The sequence below is a fragment of the Palaemon carinicauda genome, chromosome 33 (assembly GCF_036898095.1).
Source record: "Palaemon carinicauda isolate YSFRI2023 chromosome 33, ASM3689809v2, whole genome shotgun sequence".
NCBI lineage: Eukaryota > Metazoa > Arthropoda > Malacostraca > Decapoda > Palaemonidae > Palaemon > Palaemon carinicauda.
Genome location: NC_090757.1, coordinates 4,955,736 through 4,967,960, shown reverse-complemented (window position 1 = coordinate 4,967,960; position 12,225 = coordinate 4,955,736). Strand labels below are relative to the sequence as shown.

The following is a 12,225-nucleotide window of genomic DNA, read 5'->3' as shown; positions in this document are numbered from 1 at the left end:
GAATTTTGTTGCAATCTCAAAATTCATCTTAATCTTGAAGTCAATTCTTGACCCCCAGCATTATCTACGGTACCTTGGGAGTGTTTCCATCCCAAGACAGAATCCTTCTGTTCCAACAGGTTGCAGCATTGTTCTTCGAGAGGGACGTCCTCCAACCCCACCTGTGGCAGAAGCTTTTGGGGCAGCACCTAGCATCCCTAGAGAAGTTAGTTTCATTCGTGGGTATGAACATCAGGTTGATTCAGTGGGCTCTGAAATCCCAGTGGTTTCAGTTAACCAACCCTACTTCTGTTCTGTTGAAGTACCTTGAAACATCGTAATTTTGAGACATCAGAATAGACCTAGCATGGTGGTTCCAGAAGAACCTGCAAGTTGGATACCCACCTTAAAAACAGCCTCTGGACTTTCTCCTGTTCTCAGATGCCTCTCGCCAAGGGTCGGGAGCCCACCTTCAGACACAAGTTTTGGGCCTATGGATAAATGAAGACAAAGTTAGTATCATGGAAGTGGTATTCCTCCCCTCAATACCACTATGCCAGCATTAGGGGTGTTCCTCAGTTATCTTTGGGTGGAAAGGTTCTCTTGGTCTTAGCAATGAAAGGCCAGCGCATAGTCCTTCAGCCTCGCCTTCAGACCGAAAGGAATTAACTTTTCCTCCATGTCGCCATCGCCCCCTCCTCATACGGAGTTTTGAGCCTATGAACTCATTGTTGGAAAGGAGACCTCGATCCAGGATTCCAAGCAGCAGATGTTCACCTAACCTGACCTTGATGACAGGTCTCCTGCTCGTGTTGGCTTCGGCTAAGAGTCGATAAACCTCATGGGACGCCCTTAATGCGTCTCCTATTCATGACGATGGGTCAAGTGATGCTCGACCTTGTTTCTGGCAGCTCAGATCCCAGAATTTGAACCCTCTGGTCTGGGAGTCCTTCGCAGCATGACCAATGATTCAGCTCAACGGTTACTATGCCAATGAGAAATGAGAGGCCTTTCCTCTAGGAAACTACAAGAGCTGGCCCCGAGCGTCAGCACTCTTCGTCAACTGGGAAAAAGTCAAGAGGAGGATCGCCAGGGAACGTTCTCATCTCTGTTTCACAAGGTCATGGACAAAGCTTCGAATCCTTGTCCTTCTCCTCATAGAAGATACCGAGAGCTCATAACGGTAGGGGTAGGAATATGCCCTAGTGGTTATAAAATTACTCTATGACACAGGCCTTGTCAGTGGGTGTGTAGAAGCGTCAAATGGCCCTCACCACCCACTTCCGGGAAGACGTGACTCACAGGAACATGGAGATGTTCTCCATGGATCCTGTGGTGGCTATGCAATAAATGGTTTTAAAACCTCAGGCTCCTTGTTTTTTATAAAGACTGCAGATTTCTTAGCTCCAAAGTTGTGTTATTTTGTGTAAGTTAGCAAGAAGAGGAGCTTTTATCACTTGTTGGAGAATTGGTAATGTTACTCCACTATGTAAATGTGTTTGTGGTAGCTCAAGTCCATCAGATTACTGCCCAATTTCCATAACTCTCATATTATCTGAAGTTTTTTAGCAAAACGTCTTAATAGGTGCCTTAGCCAACATGTTGCCTTTGTGAAATATTCCCTTTAGAGGATATTTTCCAATGAGAATCCATAATTTGGTTGAAAATATTTTTAAACTCCACATTTAATGAGATGTTAATTAACTACATTTTATAAAAACTGGTTAGTACAATATTTTATAAGGGAGCATTGAAGTATACACCGAGTTTTAATAAGCATCAGCACTTATATTTTCCTCCAACTTTGATACATATTAAGAAATACACAAACCAAATTAATGGTAATAAAAAAGATCATGACACAGTAGTCATCGGCAGATGTCACAACATAGAAGAATATATTTCCTGCTTTGCTAGTTTACCGTAAACATTACTGTACTAAAATTAGATTATAAAAACATGCCATCTCTGAAAAACCAATTTATAGTATCCACAGCCATATATTGACACTTTTGAGTCACATCTATACTTTCATTCAAGTTACTATGTTTGTGTATATATGAAAAGGTGTATAAATATATATACACTCACACAAAAGTACAGCCACGCATATATATATATAGCCCTCAATATGGTTAGATACATATATGCTTTACTGCATATGATTCCTAATTGAAAATGATAAAACATTGGCAAGTCAAGAGAGCAGTCCTAAGTAGAATAGCATGATATATTGAAAATCACAAAAAACATAACAAACAACACAAAATTATCACCTAGAATATTTTTGTAAAAATCCTATTACAGAATATTTTTGTAAAAAATGTATGTACATGTAACATTTCAAGTTGAAAACAAATTTCAAGCAATAAGCCCATTGGATAAAAAGAGTATGTTCTAAAACAAAAGCAATTTTTTTTAATCAACTACAAAAACCAAGGACACAGTCTTCTTGAATAAATTGATTCTTTTGCTCAAAATTTCTTCCAAAACACAAGTGGAAAAAAGTTCATAGTTACGCTGAACATTCAATGCAAAGAAGCTTATATATATATATATATCTTTCGATCTTTCCAATTTCACTTGACTGTTCTGTAGCACTAAACTGGATTCAAACCTTTCATGGAATTTTTTAATACCGGTCAAATAGTCTGTGAATGTTACTCAGCCATGCACTCATGTAGGAGTAATTTCACCTGGGTGTTCAAAATTACCGCAATTGCTCGAAGGAACGTATTATACCCATGAGCTCTGGAAAATTTACCAAATGCAAGTATTTTTTTCCTATTCACATTGAAAGTTTTTAAAGTACAGTATCTAATTACCAAACAGTGGCTATTTATTTTTTGCAGGATTTTGCTAAAGGTTGACATCCTATTCAGTATCATGTTTTCTTATTCCTTGCGAATAGTTAAAATTTTGCAGAAATTCATATTTGCAGTGGAGAAAGTGATCATGAACATGTTCCTCTGCTAGCAATTACTATGTAAATGGACTTCAGTGATCCTGTTGAGTTATTGTATTGCATTTGGCATGATTAGGCTTATGCAAGGTGTCACAGTACAAGGTTGAACTCTTAAATGAAAATTATTGGGTATACTGAACCTTTAACATGTATGCTGTTTTTTTTTACAATTTTATTCAACTTCAAGTTTATGTAAAATTTGCATTTCAAAATACCAACCAGTCATTACCAGATTTTTTTCTAGAAATGCTTGAAAATAAAAGGATTCTTTAGCTAAATTACAAAATTTTAAAATCTAGGATTCAAAGTCAAGATGCTCTAAATTTAATTAGATACAGAATGATGCAATTAACAATATCAAATTTTGTTTTTACTGTACTTTATCTGCAAGGTTGTCTTATGGTAGACTTTACAATAGTAATAGAAAAACTACTACCATGCAATTTTATAGTATACTAGCATCAACCTATTTTTTAGTTTGTGGTAGTTCCATACAAATGACAAAATTTAATCATAGCAATGCTGTAGAAACACAAAAATTATACGCTTTACTATCATCAAAGTTTTGTCAAATGTAAAGAACTATAAATTATAAAGTAACATTAAGAACAGTGTATTGTACAATTGTCTGAAGTTACTATAAAAAGTGTTTTGAATTAACATCCAAGTCAAATCATAGTGTGAAAAAAGGAAATGTAAACTAAAAAGGGGCATTCAACCTACAACCTATACTTTTGCCGTAAGTCGTGGTCTGCATGAATGTAAAATAATTTTGTGAAAGCTTTACTTCCTCTTCCATTATGTCATAGCTTATTTAAATGTGTTCTTTTCTTTTCTTTTACTCATTTTTAAAACTACAAGGGTATGCTTATATTAATTATAGTTAGCAGCTGTCTACAAAATCTGACTTTATAAAACACCAAATTTGAAATACATGTAACATGTATTTTTTCCCGACTATACAAACCCGAGTCATTTAAATAAGAGAGTAAACAACAGCATCACTGACCCAGCTGCGTAAACAAAAACATCCCGTGTGTTAGGCTAGCGAGTGTAAGAGATATGGAGATTTCCCCATTTTGATCACAAAGCTATAAGGTTTGTGGTGTGATGAGATGGGAAGTAAACTTAAAATGTCTCAGATTTGTAATTGGGAAAATTACAATTCCTTGAAATTAGTGATTTGTTCTGACACAAATACAACAACCCCCTGTCCTTTAAAAAGGAGACTCGCTGTTAGGAGAGGAGAGACACTACTTGAGCTGAAAGTGAGAAATCTTTATAGTCAACTAGCCCACTCTTCCAACATTTATTCTGTCCTATAAGAGGGAAGGTGAGAAATAGATGTAGCTCTTCACAGGCTATCCTTCCTGGGGAGGGGGGAATCCTCCTCCCCCCCTTTTTTTTTTGGAAGGTGCCATCCTTCTAAGTTAAAGTAACCGGGATCGTCCGGTCTAACATCATTCTTCCTGAAGAGAAGACCATATTTCTAATACAATACACCAAAATATCTCTCAAGTCTCACCTAGTATGGTGCTTCTTTTTTGAGTGAAGGACCATGTCATTGATAGTAGAGAAATGGGGGAAGGAAGAAGTATTCGCCATTTACACACTTTCTATAATTTGCATCTGAATCTGGTCAAGGACCTAAATCATTAGTTGGGCATCTACAACCCACTCCAAGGTGTCCAGATATGTGTGTGTAACCTCCAGAAAGTGGTGGCCCATGAAAGTCAATTATTGTCTCTTCCATATTCCTGCCTTCAGCACCTGTCTTGCGGAGACGATCTTCCTCAAGGCCATTGTAGTCCCCACTCCTTGCATTTCATGAGCCTTAACAGCAGTAGGAGTTTTGTTACCTGTAATCTTGTATGTCCTTCTGATCATTTTCCATAGCCAAAAATTGAGGGGTTTCCTACAGATCTTTTTATTTTTTTACCCTACCTGGGCCCACAGACAGATTCTGAATGGTTGGTCTGCAGTTTACTGTCCATTTCAGGTACTTCCTGATGGGGAAAATTAGATGATATTCCGGTTTGTCAGGATATCGTCAGGAGATGAAGAAAGACGCGAATTGTTTGTCCCAAAGTGCAGGGTTCAGAGTCTTTGCCACAAATTCCAGCACAAATTTTGTCATCACTCTCCATCCCTCCAAGTGTGAGATCTAATACGTGATACAGTGGATCTCACCAACTCTTGGCCGATGCCATAGCCAAGATAACAACTTCCTCCAGGGTTAGGTCCCTACGTGAGGCAGTTCAGCCTTTTTGAGGAATCCCAGAACCTTCTTGATGTTCAACTCCAGAAGACATGAGCATGAAGTTGTCCCTGGATGCCCTTAACACTACCTAGAAGCCTTTTACTGCTGGTATTGACTATTGCTTGTCTATTCTGTGAAAGCTTCTACTATCACACAGAGGTTGAGACTGGAAAAATATCCTTCCCCAACACCAAGTATCTCAACATTTCTTTGAAAACCACATCTTTCTGAAAAGGAACTGGAGTCTCCACACATGAAGAAAAAGGGATGATACTATGATGTGATACAGTATCTTCACACATGGGGCTGGCACAGGAGGTTTGGCTTCAGGTAATTCTTTAGGCACTTCTGCAAGGAGACTAGGTCAAGGTACCACTCCACGTCGGGGCCACCTTGGTGTCATTAGGATTAGCCGAAGGTTTGGTGCCTCTGATTACGCACAATAAAGGGAAGGTATTCACATCCATTCCATCAGAGGTACTGAAACATATCCTCAATGAATGCTGTTGGGTCCAAGACTGGTGAGAAATAAATTTGGAGTTTGTGGTTTACGCCGATTGCAAACTAATCAATGGACCACTTTAACAAAACTACTTCGCCCTTCCAACTTGGTTTGTCTGCTATTATGGTCATTTCCCCGGAAGGAACCTTGCTGTCAAGCCTACCACAGTGTCTATTGCCCACATGTGCTTTTGCTGCCAGGAAGGTTAACAGGATGCCATCCCCATTTGTTGACACAAATCTACCTGTCCTATGGTGGGGTAGGATCCTTGTTGACAGCCGTGCATAAAAAATTCAACATCCCAGTGCTTATATGTTTGTTAGGATCAGATAAAGACGTCACCAGTTACAATCCCTGAAGCAAGCAAGACCTAACTGGAATTTCTAGAAAAACTCAATCAGAAATCAGTTTCAGAGTATTGACCAGTAGAGAGATCCAAAGTTATCACTGAAGCATCCCATTAATGTCCCAAGGCAGGAAGTGATGAGGGTGGATGCCTGTCTTTTACCAACCCCCCCCCCCCCTCTCTCTCTGGGAGTTGGCTCCTCTCACAAAACCATGCAGAGGAATCGGGTGAAGTCTCGTACAATTACACTATCTTCCTCCTCTTTGGGGTGAAAAAGTGTTAGGAAGGAACAGGTAATAAGAATAGGTAAGCTAGTTACCTGGTGACTAGAAGGTAACTATGACCTGAAGAAAGATTGTATATGCCTTCTTGCACGATTCCGGATTGTGGCTACCGTAAGAGTGATTTCCGATCACACCCAATGATAGCATGATTCCCAATCGCATGCATAATGATTGCAGTTCCCTATCGTATGGGTCTTGACCAAGGGTCATGGCCAATCCTGTGGGAAACTGATCATGAAGAATAACTGCAAGGAGGCTTGTTTTGCTGGGAAAGAATACAATCGTAGTGCTCCTGGGAAAATGAAACACAAGGATTAAAGCATGAGGGAAACTTGTTCCTCGTGAACGTAGCATCTTATAGCCTGCAATTGTGATTGCCGATAGCCTGCAATCGTGAATGTCGATCAAACGGAAACTTCACGAAAGTGCACATAGTCCATGTACTGAAGCTTATTCTCAGGGAAAGGAAAGTTACCAATAGGTAACCTTTTGTTTCTTGTACCAGGTGAGAATTGCGGAGCATACCCTCACTCCCACCTGTAAGCACAGATAGATCGGTCAGCAATCAGTATCTTTATCACTCTGCTGCGCAATAGGTAAGGACCAAACCCCAATGACTAGTCATACCGAGATTGCTTGATTCGTGACGAAGTTATTAGAACGCAGGTAAACTGGAACGTAGCACATGGACCCTTAGCACCTGGAAATCATGTGCTTGATGATTTTGGACATAGATAATTGGACGATTGTTTGCTTACACCATCATGTTTGTGTCGGCTCTCGTCTGCATGGGAGGTGATCATGTTAGTGCTGGCTCTCATTTGATTGGAGACTATTGTGTTTGGCCTTCTCTCTTATGCGTGGAGATGTTCATTAACAATCATGCACGTTGCGGAGATTGTGTTCAATTGTGGAGGGGTGGCTAAGAGGTGGTTGTGATCGCACTTGAGACCAGGAACAATGAGCAGTCATCACACTCGCATGTGAGGAAGGTGTTCATTGTTCGTCAAATCAAGAGAGGGGACTTGAGTCCGAGAGTACTGTTCCTGGGACCTCTTCTTAAGAAGTCAACCTGATGGAAGGAGACTGGATGCATCTGTTCTCCTTGTCTTGGAAGCTGGGCAGTAATTGCATGTGATGGTATAGCTAGTAATTTTAACCCTCTGGAAACGTTAAAACGTTGTAGAGGCCATAGACATTCTTATGTCTTCCTTCCTTAGATCACAGAATTAATCCAGTGACGGTGAGGTAGTCCTTGTGATATAGGGGAGGGCCACCTATTAGGATATGCCATGATTGCTCACAGTGACGTTCCTCTCTCAAGGTTCACTCCGAGTACAGTCTTGGAAGGTCCTCTTCTCCGAGTCTTCCAAGGTAATAATCTCTCCCTGCTTGATCTTGGTGAGACTCCTAATGAGGCGACTTACTGAGGTTAAAATCCATGAGAAAATATTTAAATGAAAATTATTTACGGAATTATTATAAACTCTTAATGCTATATCAAAGTCGCAAGAACTTGAAAACTCTTGCGCCATTGCCAGTCGTCATACATCCTAACATGAGGTTCACTGCGTGCCATGACATAGTGGCAGTACCGGGATGAAACTCGCTTATTGTATGTAGTCCGAAATGTCTCTGGAATGCGTTCTTTTCTAAACGGGAGAAGGAAAACAGTAAGAGACTTGGTTAAAACTTACAGCTAATGTTATGATGTTGAACAGGGTGACATAAGTCTCTTTTTATAATTCATATATGAAAGATTTGTTTTAATGTTGTAACTTTTATTATATTTCAATTGTTCATTACTTTCTCTTGTAGTTTATTTATTTATTTCCTCACTGGGCTCTGTTTTCCTTGTTGGAGCCCTTGGGCTTATAGCATCCTGCTTTTTCCAATTAAGGTTCTAGCTTAGAGTGCATTGGGGTGGGGAGTAGTGGCGTTCCCTCTAAAGCTCTCGACCCGCTGTTCGGCATTCTTTCTTAGAGACCGCAAGGAAAGCCTAGTCCAGTTCAAACCCCGTAGAGGTGGGCCTGGGTTAGGAATGGAAGAAGGTCTGGTCTCTTGTTCCCCGTGCTTTTTAGCGACGGTACCTTGAACGAGGTGGTTTCCCCTACTGGTTTGGCAGCCATAAAGAGGTAAATAAACAGCTCTGATGTAGTGGACCCTTTGAGGGTGAACGAGAACCGCATTATCTAAGTACCTCTACATGCACCACAGGGAAATGAATAGAGGTCCAACCTTTTGTTCCCACACACATGTATGTGGGTGCTAGCATCTTTACATGATCCTCTTATGAGTGCTGTAGAGTAAGATGCATATGTGACAGAAAGGTCTCTGCTGCCATCTTGGAAGGACAGTGATGCCACGTTTGCCGCCTTCTTCCTTCTGCTCCTAACATGGCACACCCATGTTCCTCTGGCCATTCTTACAGTTTAGGGCAGGTTGAGAATTTGAAACACTGCTGGTTCCTGCATGGGTTACAAGTGGAATAGGGGTCACCCAACAGAAAAGGGAGCATGGGTTACAAGTTGAAGGGGGGTCTACCTCTAGAAAGTATTGAGCCGTTGTTCATCACAGCCAGGGCATTTCCTCATCCCGCATGCTTACTCCATTAAAACACGAACGCACAAACAAGCTAGGGGAAAAACAGTCAGTTCAAGTTGCCGTAGTACCTTGGCTAGTCGAAGTCATGTCTGGAGCAAGAAAAAGGATTTGGCCCATGTGGGAAAAGGGGTTAACTCGGGCAACTCCCTTCTCTTCACACTAGCCTCCCACACAGGCAGTTTTTGTTGACCCGACAAGGTCAATGATGCTGTTATTTACTCCCCCATTTGAAGTACAAGGGTTTGTATTCATGTCATAACGAACAAACTTAGAATGAATTCCATGCTCAAGTTCTTTTAATAAGGGCAAATATAAATAAAAGCCAATCAGACATGACTTTTACCATGTTGAATATTGAAGATTCACAATATTTTTGTAATAATTTACAATATTGATGATTGTTATTTCTTTAATTGTAACAGCTAAATTATTTTTTCAAAATGCTTAAAAGGTTATCTTTTATAAAAAAAAAAAGGAAAAAAAAAAAAAGACATTTTCAAAATGTAACCACTGAAAGTACCAAAAGTATAGACTACTACAATATATACTTTTAAGCATGCCTATGCAGAAACCTATAACAAGTCTGTTCTTTTGAACTATAGTTTTGTTTTAACACATAATATAAGAAAAGTTTTAACACATAAGAAAATCTTTATCTTGGAATAAACAATATGCAAAACTTTAATTTTCTATCCAAATAGGGTAGTAAAAGTAGAAACATTGTGTACCATCTCCAATTTAAAAATTAAATACCTGTATATAATTTGTAACAATGCTTCTAAGCAATGTGCTTGAATTTGCTTATGTTTTAGTGTTTCTACAATGCTAATTGAAATTCCTCATGACCTCTTAAGTTGAGAAATAGGTGAATATCAAAGGGCAGAGAGATCAATAACCATAAGTCATGTCATAACAGTACAAAATAGAAATGGAAGGAAGCTGACATTTAACCATTACAGTATTTGTTTTTTAATAAATAGTGCCATTGTTTGCTGTTCTTCAATTCATTGACTGATATCTAGATGTTGCTTTTCACAGCAACAAAACTTCAAAGTTGCAATATTTAAATTTCCTTGATTTCCTAAATCTTGAGGCAAATACAAAATTCTCTTTTTCATATACTGTAGTTCACATAGAGATCCACTTGTCATGTGGTTTACTATCAACCTTTCACAACCAATTGCCTGCAAATTTCTAGCAAGAGGAGAGCAAATATTGTGAAGGGGAAAAAAAGTGCTTGAAACAACAAAACTCCACAACCAAGCTTCCAGATAATCAATGCAGATCTCTTCCACTTTGACAAAAGCTAGATATAAACACAAGAAAACCAGGGTTGGAAACATGCAAAATTGTACAGTATCTTGCGTACCAGCAATTAGTGATGCCAGGTTACCAGTTTTCTATTCTGTTGTAAAATATACAGCATCTGCAGTTCCACCAAAAAATCAAACTGCTGAACCTCGAGCAAATACGGTAAATTTCCACAATAATTTATTCCTAAAGAGTTAAATACTTATAGAATCTGGAATTGTTTTTTCAATTCAAGCATTAACTTCCAATCAGTCTTTGATAGATCATCTCTAAAATAGTCTTTACAAGCATTTATAGATTCACGAGAAATTTTGCTCACTAACATATCTTCAGGCTCAAAATGTCGGCCAACTAACTTCGGCGTATGTCCTGGAACGTTTTCAATTTTGATGCAAACTTCGTCGCCTTTCTTTGCTAGATCAACATTTTTGTGATCAAATTCCATGGATGTGACTATTCCAATTTCAACAAACTGAAATAAAAAGAATAAAATTAATTTGTAAATTAAGACCAACGTACCAATTTAGTATTTTTGCCAAATTGCAGATTTCACTCTAAACTAAACACTTGTCTTTATAAAGGGTTATTTTTTGCTTGAAATATTTAGTGATTCTTTTAAGAAGCAAATTTGGAGATCACAGCCACTAGCTACAAAATCACACATTTTCCTAACTATAAAAACCTGAATTCTTTGATAGGAGTAAGATATCAACAAATTTGGGAAAGGCTTTTTAAACATTTGAAGCGATAGTAGTTGTTGATGGATGGATAGTAGACAAGTCAGCTCTCATAAACCCTGAACCTAAAAATGGCGTGTGGTTAAGGAGGGAATTACAACTTGAAAGGTCACAGGGTTGTAATTTATACAATATAAAATTACTTTAAAAATCACAAATTTTTAAGTAATTTGTATTTTTCCTAACAGTACTTACCTCAAACTACTTTCTTAGGAGTATCTGGGATCTCCTCCCAACCGACCAGAGTTTTGTGTAGTCTACCCTATACCCATTTTCTACGAGGGGTAACCTCAGGCGGAGTGATACACGCCCTGAGGCTAACCCTGGGTCAGAGAGCATGCTTGCTTAGGTCTCGACCTCCAGTAAGTTCTTGGTAGTTTTAGGTCTCTAAGAATTCCATAAGGCACTCAGGGAAGGAAGGGCGGCCCATTACCCGAAAGTAGTTCGAAGTAAGTACTGTTAGGAAAATACAAATTACTTAAATATTTGTGATTTGTTCCAACACAGAGTACTTACCTCGAACTACTTTCTTAGGAGACTTATACTTTAGGAGGTGGGAGTGGCCTTAACCCTCTGAGACTGTGCTGAGATATATCCCAAGACCTAGATAGGAGGCTAGGTCTTGATGACCCAAAGGAAAAATGAGAATAGGGGAAACAACACAAAAAACTCATCTTAGTGTCTAAGTAACTCACCTGTGCAAAAAATCCTAGGAGCCATGTCCTTCCAAAGTAGGAGTCCTTGTATCCCGGCTCAGAGTCCTATCTAAAACCATTTTAAGCGGAAAAAGGGGGGGAAGAACAAGGGGGTTAAGGAACAAACCTGTGTCTCTTGTACTTTCTACCTGTGGTTATCACTGGGGCTAGACCTTTAAACCGTTTGGAGCACAGAAACGACAATACCTATCGAGAAACCGTCCAGGGATTTTCTTGAATAGTCCTTCAAGTAATGAGCAGTGAAGGTAGACTGGTTAGCCCAGGTGCCTGCTCTCAGGATTTGGCCCACTGCCATATTCTTCTCGAACGCTAACGTGGTGCTCAGACCCCTAATGTCGTGGGGGACTGGGCTTCCCCGGCAGGGGGATACCTGCCTTACTGTAGGCCCTGATGATTACTTGCCTCAACCAGAAAGAGATAGCGTTCTTCGAGACTGGCTTCTTCACCAGGCCTGTGGACACAAACAGACTTTTGATCTCGGGCTGAAGTCTGGCTGTCCTCTCTAAGTATTTTCTTACGGC

At 39.5% G+C, this 12,225-nt stretch overlaps 1 protein-coding gene across 3 annotated transcripts in view; it reads right to left on the bottom strand.

Annotated features, from left to right (window-relative positions):
* Positions 1-1,746: 1,746 nt before the first annotated feature.
* eIF5B (eukaryotic translation initiation factor 5B) overlaps positions 1,747-12,225 on the bottom strand; it is a 134,880-nt gene continuing 124,401 nt past the window's right edge. For all 3 annotated transcript variants that reach the window (XM_068356708.1, XM_068356707.1, XM_068356709.1), the window contains one exon: positions 1,747-10,723. In XM_068356708.1, coding sequence (XP_068212809.1) covers positions 10,454-10,723 — 270 coding nt within the window. In that variant the 3' untranslated portion in view covers positions 1,747-10,453. The remainder of the gene's footprint in view (positions 10,724-12,225) is intronic.